This window comes from Lichenostomus cassidix, chromosome 3 (assembly GCF_008360975.1).
Source record: "Lichenostomus cassidix isolate B80296 chromosome 3, HeHo_3.0, whole genome shotgun sequence".
NCBI classification, from domain to species: Eukaryota; Metazoa; Chordata; class Aves; order Passeriformes; family Meliphagidae; genus Lichenostomus; species Lichenostomus cassidix.
Window position 1 is genome coordinate 58,882,418 of NC_139483.1, and position 14,907 is coordinate 58,897,324.

Below are 14,907 nucleotides of genomic sequence, written 5' to 3' on the forward strand. Positions count from 1 at the left end.
CAGCTGGAGCAGATATCCACACTGCAGCCCCTGAAGGAAAAGTTGGATATTTCTTGAAGGAACTACATCCCATGGAAAATCCCAGGCAGAGAAAATTTTTCATGAAGGATGTAGGCCCTTTGGAAGCACCCACACTGGACCAGGGGAAAAGTGTGAGGAGGAAGGAGTGTCAGAGAGGAACTGTTAAGACCACTATTATTATCCCTGCTCTCCATCACCCTGCATCACTTGTGATAGTGGGGGAGGTGGCAGAAGAGGAGTCTGGAATGAAGAAGTGGGGTTGAGTCTGGGGGAAAAAAATAAGAAGCTGGGGGAAGAGGTATATTTTTAATTTTTGTCTTTGCTTATCACTACCCGAATCAATTTAAATGAGCAATAAGTTAAATTAATTTTCCCCAAGTAAAGTCTGTTTTGCTCGGGATGATAATTGGCAAGCAGTTTCCTGGTCTTTACTTCAGCCCATGAGCTGCTTCGTCTTTTGTTCTGCACCTTTCCTGCTGAGAAGGGTAGTGAAAGAGTGGCTGGGTGAGCAGCTGTAGCCTGCCAAAATAAACCCACCAGAGATACCACTGGACAGTAAATTAGTATCACTTTATTGAGCTGATACAAATATGGTTATTACAGCAGATTTTACACCTGTGTGCCCTGTCTTTGCATCTCTGCCGTGTTGCTTTTATGTTCTATTGATCTTTGTTTTAAAGGATTGCTACATCTCATCAATAGATTGCAATTAGCTCCATTTAAATATCTCTTAAGAACCGACCTTGAGTTGTATTATCTTCCTACAGTATTTTCATAAGTTTTACAATGAAAGAACGAAAAAATACGTCAATTCATTGTTTCCAAAGCCCAATGAACAGTTTATTGTCTATGTGAAGACAGCTTTACAGGGCTATGGTAAGCATCTTGCAATCCTACATGAATAATACAGAAAGCAAATAAATACCTTTCAAGAAGAATTCTTTTTCTAGATTTCAAATGGAAATATGCTTAGATAGGAAAAGATATTAAAACATCATTGATGCATGAGTCTTAATCTCTGTGGTAAAAGAAGAAAGCTCCTTGACACCAAAATTCTTCAATATTTTCCACTGGGAATATTCTTCCTAACATACCCAAATTTCCCAGCCATGAATCGAAAGAAGCCTCAGCAAATTGGGAATATGAGTTTAAAAAAAAAAATGCAGCTGGATAACTATTTGCATGAGTGAAATTAAAAGAAAAAAACCTAAAAAAAAAAACCCGCCAAAAAAGCAACAACAAACCAAAACCAAATTTTTTAGGTTTTTCTTTCTAAAGATACCAAAAATGTCATTCAGCTTTTCTTTGACCATTGCTGAACTTCATCTTTAACATCACTACATTTGAGGGATCTTACCTCCTTCTGTATGTTTCTCATCCTTGACACAAGTATCATTTAAAGACCCATTTGGATCACAGGAACATGGCTGGCATGGATCTGGGTTGTCTGGCAATACCTATAAAGATGTTAGAAGAAAAAAACCTTACCTTCAATACTTGAAAACTTTTATTTGCATCTTAAATAAAAAGTAGGAGAGAAGGGTGTGTAGGTGGCTCACACTTAAACAAAAATAAGATAGCTGATAAACTTATGTAGTCTTACCATGCAGACAAGAAGAAAAGACTTCAAATTGCATCAGAGATTGGATATTAGGAAAAATGTCTTCACAGAAAGTGTAGTCAAGCATTGGAATGAACTGCCACAAAAAGTGGAGGAATCACCATCCCTGGAGGCATTTAACAGATGTGTAGATGTGGCACTTAAGGACATTGTTTAGTGGTGGACTTGGCAGAGTTAGGTTAAGGGTTGGACTCAGTCTTAGAGGTCCTTTCCTACACAAATGATTCTAGGTTCTGTGATTCTATTAAAGTTACATTTTGGATTTTTATTTAGAAACATATAAGCAACTTAGATACAAATATGTTTTCAACTAAAAAAATAACAAAACAGGTGTAGAGATTGTAAAAGAACCATATAAAATTAAAATCAATAAATGTAATGAAGTAGATTTTAAGCATTTACTACCTAAAGTAGTATTGACAAGTAGATCAGTTGTTCTTGTCAACATAATTCAAAAAACTAACTAAAGTTAGTTATTCAGTAAGTGAGTAAAAAGGTAAGTGAAGTGAACATTAAACAATGTAACAACTTCCTTTTGTTCTACAAACGTTACCTCAACCACACTTAAACCTTAGTCTAATATCACACTAGGAATATAAATTACAAATTCTGCATGAACTAGGTACACACACATACTAGAGACACACTATAGACACGCACACACACACACACACACACATATTAAATCTCTTTCAGTTGCATGGTAACTTGATTCAGAGGAAAAAATCAAGTGAGTGCCCTGCTGCTGAAGAAATCAATTCGCAGTAGTCCTTTTCTCAAGTTCTACGGCTAAATCCAGTCTATCAGGGAAAACTTAATAACTACTATTTGCTGATGTTTTTTCTATGTTTGCGGATTGAACACCAATCAGACTAAAGGCCATCATTTACCCATCTGAAAATACACAGATGAAATATAAGCAACTTACGCACACACTAATAGTGTAGCTGTCTAAAGCACAGGAGCAACCCACAGTAACAATACATTCTAATATAAGATTCATCTTTTGACAGCTTCCACTTAGATGAAAATATGGTCTTATATGATGAAATACAAAAAGCAATTTCCACTGCATTGAAATTTAAAGACATTCATGAAACACTGTAGAATTTCAGTGGTTATTAATTCTACATTGCATTTAAAAAATAAAAATTACAGTCTGTCTTTCATCAATACCAAATACAGCACTATTTCTTTGAACTTTGATAACAAAACTTGAAATTCATTACTGAGGCAAAAGTTCTGTTTACAGGAACACATCCTCCTTTAAATTAAATTGAAATACTAGCTGGAGGCCCTGACCTCAAGTACATTCCTTCATATCAACACAATTCACTTTCCCATTTCTCTAAGCGTTAACTTTATACATTTCCAGCTGTGAAAAGCAACGGCTGCACTGTCAGATTTAGAAGTTAACCTTCACAAAATGGCAATCCAAACTCTTTTTAATAATGTAAGTTCCCCTGCTGAGGTGAAGGTTTGAACCCCAAGCTTCGAGGAGAAGGGACAGGAGAGCAGGTGCTTACCCCTTTTGGCCTGAAGTAGCCGTCCAGGCAGGTCTCGCAGTTTATGCCACTGGTGTAGCCTGTGCAATTCACACACACTCCACCCCCAATGTACTCTCCATGGATATTCAAACTCTGATTTCTCTCTGCCACATCAGGATCGTAGTAACACTCCTCAGTCTTCCCATGACAGTTGCATGCTAAAAGAGAAGGAAAGTGTTAGGAAATGCTTTCCCACTGGAGATGCCCCACTGTTACTGAGGTATTAAAAAGAGTCATCCAACATTTTATCATTAGTCCTGTTTACATTGTAACCAAAAGCACATCCAAATATTTATTTACTGCTTCATTTGTGAAAGGCAATATGGTCCTGTTACAAACACAGCCCAAAATTCTCTCTGCTGTATTTTTGCCCTCAATATTTTGTGTTGGGGAGTACGGAAGTTGACAGATGCAGTCTAATTATGATGTTCCTGGTTTGTTTTAGTTTGTTTGATTTTTCTGTCTGTTTAAATTGACATCCTAGAAACCTTTTAGTGGTTGCACACACATATGGTTCATGAAAGGGCCATCTAAGTTAAAATACAAGAGGAGCTGTAAGGAAACCAGCAGAATGGCATGAGTAAACTAAAATAACTCAAATAAAAGCTGAAAGACATCCTAAAAACATCTGACTTGCACATATGCATATAAGAACTGGGGCAGAACAAAGGGATTCCCAGTCTTAAATCTTCTTTTGATATTTATATCTGATCTCTAGACTTCAGCTCCAAATGCAGGAAAGATAATCTAATAATCTGTTTAAGTGAAAAGGAGGTAGCTCACTGTTCCTTTCTCTGTGGTATTAAAACATTCATTTCACCATAAAGAGAAATTCAAATTCACTCGTCAACAGTGTGGGGAGGCATTCTCCTTACATCTGAACCAGATCCCAGGGAACTGTTTCCACCATGACAGTACAACAATTCACTGAAAGTTGAACAGGGCACATGTCTCAAAAATTAAAACTGAAATTAAATATACCCTGATTTCATTCCATAATGCATTCCCTGTGCAGACACAGTCCCAACTAAAACAAAGACCTCGGTGACCAAAATCTACAGGACACAAATAAGCAATGGTTACTTTTAATATGGGCCTATCTGCTCCTTTTTATTTATTTTTAATCACTCACTGTAAAATTATAACTGAATTGTACAGATGAATAAACACTTACTGTAATGGAACTTAAGATTTTATTATGTTCAGAAATACAAGTGGTATGTGACCTCTGGAAGTAAGATGTTAAAGTTCAATTACAACTACCCTTACTACAATAAATCTGAAAATTAAATTCCCACACTGTGGGAAGTTGATATTTCAAGGTATGATTTCATTCCATGTTGGAAAACTAGAGACATTGCATTTTATGTTAAAAAAAAAACCCAGACAACTTGTATTTCGATCACATAAAAATATTTTTTTTCAGGAAGGATGAACATCATAACATTTAAAAGTGCCATTTATACAAAAATCATGCTGGCAAAGTTCAATATAATAAAAAATCTGTAATTTTTTTTTTACCTACCAGGATATAGCCCTGTTATCAAAACAAAACCATCATGATTATAAAAACTACACCACTAGACTTTTTTTTAATATAGTATTCCCCAAATATTACTACCTTACAATGAAATATTCTGACTTCAATAAAACAACAATTCTACATGTAATTCTTCTGCTATGTCCTTTGAGTCAGTCTAATTAAGTGAATAACATCACATCAAATGTTGTTCATAAACAAATGTGGTTAGAAACCAAATTAACTGTAAAATCATGTAGGACCCAATTTCATTTTTCAGTAGCAGTTGCAATAAATTTTCTCTTCTGTACTGCTTTCAACTTACGTTCACATTCATGCCTCTGCAGTAAAGTGCCAGCATGCCAAGGCTTTTGATGGAAACCAGGACAACACTGATCACATGTCTCTCCACATGTGTTGTGCTCACACTGACAGACGGATTTCTAATTTAAAAGAAAAACAAATATTTACACAATGTGATGATTTGAAGAATCTGTCCATGTACATAATATGCATTCCAGTTCAAATTATGAAAACATTATGAATGGCTCTACTCTGTAATTCCTTTGTTTATTCATTTCTATTCATTTATGTACCCTGCATTCACCGAGTGTTAAGAAGTTAAACAACTTCTATAGCTATATTTGAAGAAAACAGTCATGAAGCAAAGGAAGATAGTTGGCCAGATAATCTAAGGAGAATCTATTAATGCAGGAGAATTTAATTTCAACTGGATAAAGAAAGGAGGATGGGAAAATTCCTAATAAAACAAATAAGCCAAAGTACTGGTCACCCTCGGATGCAGGAAAATTGATCTGACCCCAGAAGGAGTGAGCCATTCTTCACCCTTCCCTTAGATGCAGCAATTCCGCTGCTGCAAAATGAAATAAATTCTGTTGGCCAATCCAATATAAATTGCCTTTTTTATACTTTGGAATTATTTTTTTACTGGATAAGTCAACTTATCATGTAACCTTCCACCTGTGTAACTAATTCTATGGGAGGGATAGCAGGAATGTTAAAAGTAATAATAGATGAGCACAAGTCCAGCCTTTCCATCACTTTACAGTTCTGCACAAGACCACCTCAGACCCAGCATGAAAATATTGCTCTAAGGAACACCCAAACTCCCTGAGCCACAGAAGTAGCTTGAAAAAGGTAAAAGAAACTGCAGTTTGGAGAAATGAGAAATTGCCTTCCCCATAGTTATTTAGTGAAGGGGATTTTCTGTGGTCCTTGTGAGGCCATACAAGGTCAAAGCAGCAAGCTAGAGAAACTCTATGGCTCACAGAACAAAGCATAAGTTTTGCGAAACAAGGCTAAGTTAAGGACTGCTTCAGAAAAGCATGCAGTAAATTCCTCTAAGTTTGTTCTTTGTGATGCTAAGGGAAAGATTCTTTCTGTGAGCAAGTACAGTCATAATGTTTATAGGCCTATTTTGGCATGGCTCAGTCTAAAGAATATCCCTAGAGAGCTAAGCCTCCAAATCTCTTCAGGCTTGAACTGTTTCACTTATGCTTTTTTTTATACTGGTCAGACAACAAATATATATCTGACATCCTGCAAAACAGGACACCACACTTGTCAAAATGACTTTATTTTATCTAGTAGCCAAATTATCTGAAGTATGCATTAATCACAGTACCAGCACTTATTTTCCAAGGCAGACCCAATTCTAACAGATGGCACTGAGACAATGCTGCAGTTTGATCACTAAGGCCATCAGAAACAATAGTTCAACACTTGCTGTACATATCATTACAGAAAATTCTCAGAAGGGTTAAACCAAGGAGTTTGCTCAATTTTTATAAGGATCCATAGAAATTACTTAGAACTCTAAATGCATTCTCTGTAACATTTCATCATTTCTTTAAATGATTTCCTACATAATAGCTCAATGTCACATACAAACAAGATTTTCAGTTAAATCCTATAAACCTCCTACTTAAGTGAAGAGTACTTGAAGAGATCCCAGACAGTGGCTTGTAATATTAGTAGATGGGAAATTCCATATTTGTGACAATGGGGACATAGAGTTGGGCAGTCAGTAACAAATTACATTTCTTTATCAATTATATTTGTTATATTTTTATTGTGCTGGTTACGTGCAAAAATAATTAAAAGTTGGAGGATATTATAAACAGCTCATGATTTTCTAGATTAGCTTAACTGATCATTCAATTAATATTTCCTTCATAGTCAATACACCATTTTACAGCCATCATTTGTTTGGAAGTATCAATTAAATATTTGACAATCATTTAGGGAACACCTTGATTAATATCAAGAAGGAAAAGAAAAACTGACTGTTGGTGCTCATTTCTACAGCTACATAGTGTAACCCATATTTCTATTTTTTCTAGGAAACTTTGAATATGAATTATCTGAAACCTATTCTTTCATTTCAGTAAAGCCTCTGCTGACACTGTATGAATGTTTATTATTCTGGTTGCTAGCACTGTTTCATCCCGGCACTGCTTCTGACTGTTCTAGGTGAAGAACAGATACAAATTCACAGAACTCTGAAGAATATCAATATAAGGGGTTTTTTTGCTCATGTTCCACCCTATAAATAAGGCACATTCAAAAAAAAAAATTAAAAAAGAATACATACATTGGTCATTGGATCCAGTGGACAAGCCTTCGCATGGCCTGAACATATACACATGCCTCCAACAGAGATGTCTTTTATAGAATAGTAATACTGTAAGACAAAACAGAAATTGAATTGCTAAGTGGATTCTAAAATGCAGGTGCCAAACTGCAGAATTCATTTCTGGTGACAAAACTGTCAGGTCCTGTTTTATTTCTTTTTTGATCTATTACAAATATAGCAGACAGTGTAATCCAAGCCATGTCTCGATCAACAGATTCAGGCTGAGTGAAAGAAAGGGTGTAAATTGGCACAGTTCCATTTGTTTGAAGTCACAAAAGCTATGTCAATTTATACACAGCATACAGAAACACGAGAATACGAAAAGGCTATATGCACGCTGGATAATGAAAAGTCAAATGCTATAGAATTTATTCTCTTCAGAAAATATGAAAAGGAAAAGGCATGATGATGGCAAGAAGAGAAAAGCTATAAAAAAAACCTATGAAACACCTTTGTTCACCTTAGCTCAGTCTAACTTGGGCATTCACTGCACTATGGAAAGAACTGTTTTTCACTATTGGCCTTGTGAATGATCATGGAGTAGTCTTTATTACTGATATTTAAGTACTTTTCACCTGTTTTTCTGCCATTTGACCATTTCTCTTTTTCCTTTGGTGAGGATTAAGAGCCCTAAACAGAAAGAAGGATTGAAAGATATTCATAATCTTAATATTACAACATCTGTGAAAAGTGAATCTCATCCATTTTCTTCTGTTTCAGCAAGGGTTCTGCAACATGCTAACAACGGGCTAATCAAACAAAAAATATGCTGTTTGCAAATTTTGCTATTACCATGTTCAATATCTTTATCAGATCATCAGTAAATATATCAAACAAAATGAGAACTCTTATCACTCATAGGTAACCTTCCAACACAAAGAAAATGTATAATTTGTGGCTACCCTTTTTTCCTGACAAGGATGGGAAGTTTCAGTTGCTCCTTGATCCTTTGAGGACAGCCTCGTGGAGAGATGCCACACAGAAGTTACTGTTCTTTGTTGGTTTGAGAAATCAGTGTATCGTCCTGCATTCAGTTTTCACAAGTATACAGTGATTTTTTAAGTGTGAATTCAACTTTGTATTTCTATTCACTTAGAAGCAGATTATTAAATGTACACTTTTACAGAAATACACAGTATTCATGACTAGTGAGGCTGCAATAACTGTACTCAACTGGAAGGGTTTCTGGCTTTGTAACTCAAAACAAAATGGCTTGTTCCAAACTTTCAGAAATAGCCAGCACTCTGTACTTAGGCATGGAAAGGGAAACCAGAAATGGGGAACAGAAGAAGCAAATTTTCTTAGCACTTATCCACCACTGACAAATTACATTAATTAAAGCCAAGAATAACAATATGGTCCCCTTCATAACAGGACTTATTATAGCCCCAAACCTGTAAATTAAACTTTCCAAAACAAAAATATGATGACCAACAGGAAGAGGAAGTGAGTAGAAACAAAAAAAGGCCATGGAAAAATATATATATCCCCCAAACCAGTTTCTGAGAATGCTTAGTATAAAAATCAGAGGAAGACAAGAATAACACACAGCATTTGATCAGCAGGACAACAGAGAGCTATGGCTTAGAAAGGAAACAAAGCTTGCAGAAAGAAGAGACAGGGGTGTGCACACACAAGGCACAGTGGAGTGGAGTATGGTGTGAGTTTAAATGCTGTATCCTTTCTTTTAAGCTAAAGCAAAACACAAAATGTTTACTGCTACCCTCAACCATATGAAAATATGCTAAAAGTATTGCATTCAGGCCATACTACTACTTATAGTACAATTAGAAATTCTACTTGAAGGGACTGAGTTCAAGGCATGTTAAAGGCAGCAAACGACTGAGTAGCAGAAGAGGCAAGAGACACTAACAGCCAACACTTGCCAAATACTTACATCCAAATGTCTGCAGCCAAAGAAGCTGTGTGTTTATGTTAATAACACCATTAAGTAGAAAAGGTAAAACTGTTAATTCTGCTCTAGAGAAGATACCAAAATAGAGTGAAGAGAGAATTCTCCAACACCAGGATTTTAAAAGATGACAATAGGTCATCATCATCTCCCAGAATTTCCTATGGCAAACAAAGGCAGGTGCAGCATTTACAAATGTAAGAGAACTTCTACACATGCCTTTCTCCTGTCTTGCCAGAACTTACCCTCCTTGTAACAATGGGATCAATTTCAGCTGGATCTTTGTGTGCAAACATCATTAAATCAGCATTTAGTGTTCGTATCCTCTGGAATCTCAGACGAATAAAGCGAGCAGAGGTGAACTCCAGTAATTCATGTGATGGATCATCAGCACTAGGTCGTCCATTAATTAGAGAAGTGTGAATCTGAAGAATTATTAAAGCAGTAAGGAATTAGATTACACCAATGTTGTCATAATTAGGCTAACAAATATCATTACAGCCATTGTGTGAAGGCATTTGTAAATGTACTTCCTCAGAAAGTAGATTCCCCCCAAAATATCCCATGTGTCCAAGGACCTCCGCTATGAAGGGTCTTTATAATAAAAACATTTTGAGCAAAGGAAAGTTATCAGCTACAAAAAGACTCCAGCACAAACTGCATATGTGTACCCAGGCCGTACGGGTGTCCATGCTGCAGGCAATTTATTTCTCCTCTCCTAGTCTGAAAATAGGTAATCATATAACCAATGGCCTCAGAAATTTTGAGTTAAGGGAATACATATGTGGAATGGGATTCAGAATTCAACAGGGGTCAGTTTGCACCTCTTAGAGTGAACATCATCAAAAGGCTTTTGAACTAGGTATATTTGAAAGACAGGATAAGGTAACTTTTGAAATACTGAAAACCCAATAGCTAGATGAGACAAAATCAGCATTCATAAGCACCTCTCCTTTCCCACTGTCTCTTTACACAATACATCCTCTCCTTTGAATCTTGTTCTCAGCAAGGTGAAACAATTTCCTGGGTTGCAACTGTTTTTGCCTGGTCCCTAAGGAAAGTCTTTATCACTTCTGAGAACTTTGTTTAGAATTTGTTTTTCCAAAGACATTACCCCTCTCTGCCTAGACCATAGTTTCTGTAAAGATTACCTCCCCCTTTCTCTACCTGTCCTATCCTAAAGTCTAGTAATCTTCAAGTGTGTTCTGTGGCTCCTTCATAAAGAGACTCTCTGATCCCAACTGCAGGATCAAGGGCAAAGCAACAAAACTAAGAGACCTTCCCCGCCTGTCTTTGTAGCTGATCATGGCACACACTAGCTGTAAATCAACTAAATAAAGCAGGCAGGCTGCTACAGAACTGTTCTTGGAAAAGGCCTACAAGAAGAAGCACGTCAGGTATAGCAAAATACTGTTAATGAGCACCTAGAGAGAGAGAGGAAAGAAACCATTAATTTTCCTGTATTCTCAAGTGTTAAATTTTAATTGGGGCATTTTTATTACAGACTGGTACACTGAAAGAATGTTCAGATGCTAAGCCAAATGTGCAAACCATTAGAACAAATAAGAGAATTACTTACTCTTTAAAATGAACATGTGTTACCTCATACCTCAGTGCTCTGAGTGAGAGGTCAGGCCACACAGCCATTTTCCGTCATTGAACATGGTCATATTACTGCTGTTTTAGGCAAACAGCTGCACTCCAAACACCAGCTGGCGTTCACTCAGCAGTGGTTACCTCACACTGAGGAAAGAGACTGTAAATCTACTGCTCCCAGGAAAGCAGTAGCTCTTGTTTCCTGGAGTTTTTGGAGGTGCTGGATAGACTTACTGAACAACTGCTCTCTTGCACTGGCTATGTTACACTGTCAACTAACTTATCTCAAAGGCGGGTGTCAAGAGAATGGAGCCAGACTCTTTCCAGCAGTGTCCAGCAACAAGATGAGGAGCAATGTCTCTAAACACAAGTTTCACCTCAATATAGAGGAAGAACATCTTGACACTGACAGAGCGCTGGAGTGGGCTGCTTGGGGAGGTCCTCCCTCTCTGGAGACATTTAAAACCCACTTGGATGCATTCCTGTCTCACCTGCTCTAGGTGACTGTGCCTTGGCAGGGGGGTTTGGACTAGATGATCTTCAGAGGACCCTTCCATCCCTAAGTATTCTGTGATAGTGTGATTTTTACTACCAAGAGAGAAACCCTAAACCTCATCACGACCAGTATTCTGCTTCACTGTATCTACAGGTACACCAAATCACTGGGAACCACCCTGCCAGCAGCAGCCATCAATTTTATCTTGCCTGTGTATAAATCAGCATCTCTAGGTTTCTGCCATGTTATCTCCATGAACAGGTGATATAGCTAGCTCCTTCTCAGATCATAACAATACAATCACTGAGCTCTGACTCAGTTTTGCTCCTGACTACAAGTAACTAAAGGACACAGTTGGCTGGAAACAAACAATAAAATGCTATGAAAAAGACATGGTGCAAACAAAAGATTATAATAAAAACCCCAGAGGAAGCAAGGAGGAGGTTGTGAATGAGAAATGTCTGGCTACAAATAGGACAAAACTACATGACCAGAGAACTGCTCAAGTCCCCAGTGAAAAGAAAGAGAACATGTGTGGAGAGTAATCTTCAAAAGGAACCTGAAGATGGTGGCAATAAGTCAAGTGGAAATTGATAGATCTTTCCAAAAGAAGGGAAAATTTAGTAAAAACACATGCCTAAAGACTTTTTGCATAATATTTACTTGTGAGCAAGGAAACATATTTCTTGTGAGTATTTTTTCACACAATCACTGCCTTCCTTTAAAACAGGATCCAAGAGATTTCTTTTATGCAGCCAGCAAACATAGATGGGTTATGATTTAAAGCAATAGAATACTAAACACTGAACTTTCATATTCCAGAGATAAAGAAGAAATAAATCTAAAACAGTTCCCTGCTCAACCTGATAGTACAACAGCATTGTGGCGATTAGCAGCATGGCAATCTGCCTACCTCTTCAAAAAGACAAAAATAAGGATTTTGGGTGTGGGGGAGAAAGATGCAAGTGAAATTCCATGTATCAGAAGAAGCAAGTGCCCACAGAGAGTTAAAACTATTAACCACAGACACAGCTTGACCACAAATGACACAGGTGACAAACAGCAGTCATACTTTTTGGTTATTTTAAAAACAACAAATTTAATCTTCAGACACTGATGGGGGAAAAAACACCTCCTTGGAATGATAGTTTTACAGAACCAAAATGTAAATTAACAAAATAAAACAAGAGGCATCCATTTTAGAATAGACCCACTGTTTAAAATGATCAATCTGCCAGAATTTATCTATTTAGCAAGGCTAGTCTAGTAGAGATGATGACTTCCATTTATATTTTTTAAGCTTTCTGTTTAAATGTTTCACAATTTCATTTTAAAACTACAATTAATTTATCATAATTACTGAAATGTAGCCATGTCCTGCGTGAAATGTTGCACCTGCTCAAGTATGCACACCAAAATGTCACTGAGACTAGAAAATTCAAACCAGATAGTTCTATCAAAATGAATCTGAAGTGAAAATTTTACAGTGGCAAAATTAATTACTCTAAATCATTTCTCCTCCTATAAACATCTGCAATGAAATCATTCATTTCTTCCTAGAAATATTTAGAATCAACCTGAAAACTGTCCAACCAAGTTGTTCCTACTCCTTGAAAAGAGAATAAGGAAGAAATTAGGAATACTTAAGGAACATCTGTCATTAATCACAAAAAAAAGTAAGAATCTTAATTTAAAGACATTTAAATAGGATTAAACTTGCAATATTGTCAGTGTGACTCTCCCAGTGAGACATCACTGAGTTTTTCCAGAGCACACTTACTCTTTTCATCTCCCTCCACCATCTTGCACCTGTTTGCAAGACACTGTTCCCAGGACAGCGCATTTGCAGTCAAGGCACTAACACGGCTCCTACCCCTCCAAATATTTTTGAATCAGATCTGAAAACTGTTCCAGTCAACACAATCCTCCCCATCCATCTACCACTACGCCGTAGAAGATTACCACAGTACTTCACATACAGCCCTGTAAAGATTAGCCCCATTTCTACACAGGCAGCTATGGCACTGATGGCCTGCACCAGCTGTGCATGTATTGCATTATGAGCCACTCCACAGTTCCACAGCAAAGCAAAGATCCAAAGCTGAGTCTTCCAGGAAAATATTAATTCTTTAATCCACCCACTGGGCCGCTACAGTTTGGATAATCCAAGTCCCCATGTTGGCAACAACGCCAAATTTTGTTCAGGTTTTACAGACAACTTTTATTTACCTTTTCCAAGACTGAAGGAACCATCATTTTGGATTCTAAAGAAAAGATATTCCGATTTCAACCACAGAAAACTTTCCCTAACGAGGAATTTGTCCAGGGTTATATTCCAACAAATGGAATCTTTAGGGATCTCCAACAGATGCCAGAAGAAAATGGTTATGAAGGACTGTAAGAAACAGAGGATTTAGAGACGGATCCCTATAACGCAATATCATCGCTTCCTCTGACTAATCAGTCTAAAGGCTTCCTGAGCTACAGTGTGAATCTGAGTCATGGTGTTTAATGTCTACCAACTGCCCTTTCCTGTACAATAGCTCTACTCACTTTTTCAACCATTATGCTTTTCATCACTACATACACGTGTCCCAGTGTGAGGAAATGTGCTTCTTAAAAAAAACAAACCCAGCAAAAATAACTAGCTCTGGTGGGGTTGTTTGCCAATTAGTTGTCTTTTTCCTTTTAAACCTCAAGCTCATAATTATTTGACAGTATTCTAATTTCTCATTTCAGAAAATTGTGAGCAGTCAGCATCTTTTAATTTTTAAAATTCATTATGATGATAAATCAACTTATCTGTGGAGAATGTTACAAGCTCTCTACTCGGAAGTGAATTTAGCCTAAAACTAGCCACCAGCATTCATACATAATTCTTTTTTCTTCCTACATATATTACTTTGCTTTTAGCAACACTCATTTTCATATAGTATTTTTCATGTAGTATCATAAGCTGCTAATAGAACGAATTATCTTAAATTTTGCATTACCAACAAATGCTGCTATTACACAGTTTTCTGATCTTTTAGATTGCCTGCAAGAATGCTGAACAACAGGGATACTAGCAAATATATTCAAAGGACATCTCAAGTGCATTAGAATCTCTGGACCATGTCAGAACCAAAAGACCTACCTAGCTTGGCAGTCTGCCCCATACAGCATCCAAACCAGCATGCTAACAGTAAGATGAAGGTAAGCATACAGAATACCTCCTCAGGGATTTTCCTGAACTGGAGGTAGTTTCTACACATCTGGTAAGCCTCAAAGGATTTCCATTAACTCAGTCCCACCCTAAACCCAGGTCACCTTTCAATATCTACACCCATCACTTAATAAGGACTTTCTCATCTCATTGACGTGCTATAGGGAAAGAGATCCTTCCTTTGCTTGTTTTAGACCTGCCTCAGACTAAACTCACTTAATACTTCCTAGTTCTGAAATTGGAACAAAGTAATGTATCTTTCTACCAGCTCTATTCTTCCTTCCATTTCTTTACTACTAATTAGCTTTGCACAGGTATCAGGTTTCCAGATCTG

General features: G+C 37.0%; 1 protein-coding gene across 7 annotated transcripts in view; it reads right to left on the reverse strand.

The window, feature by feature from the left end:
- The window catches only part of LAMA2 (laminin subunit alpha 2), a 342,287-nt gene that overhangs the window by 208,709 nt on the left and 118,671 nt on the right, over positions 1-14,907 (reverse strand). For all 7 annotated transcript variants that reach the window (XM_085055980.1, XM_085055978.1, XM_085055977.1 and 4 more), the window contains exons 5-9: positions 9,522-9,701; positions 7,323-7,412; positions 5,034-5,151; positions 3,169-3,347; positions 1,379-1,478 (exon numbers count right to left, since the gene is read on the reverse strand). In XM_085055980.1, the coding sequence (XP_084912106.1) occupies positions 1,379-1,478; positions 3,169-3,347; positions 5,034-5,151; positions 7,323-7,412; positions 9,522-9,701 (667 nt within the window). The remainder of the gene's footprint in view (positions 1-1,378; positions 1,479-3,168; positions 3,348-5,033; positions 5,152-7,322; positions 7,413-9,521; positions 9,702-14,907) is intronic.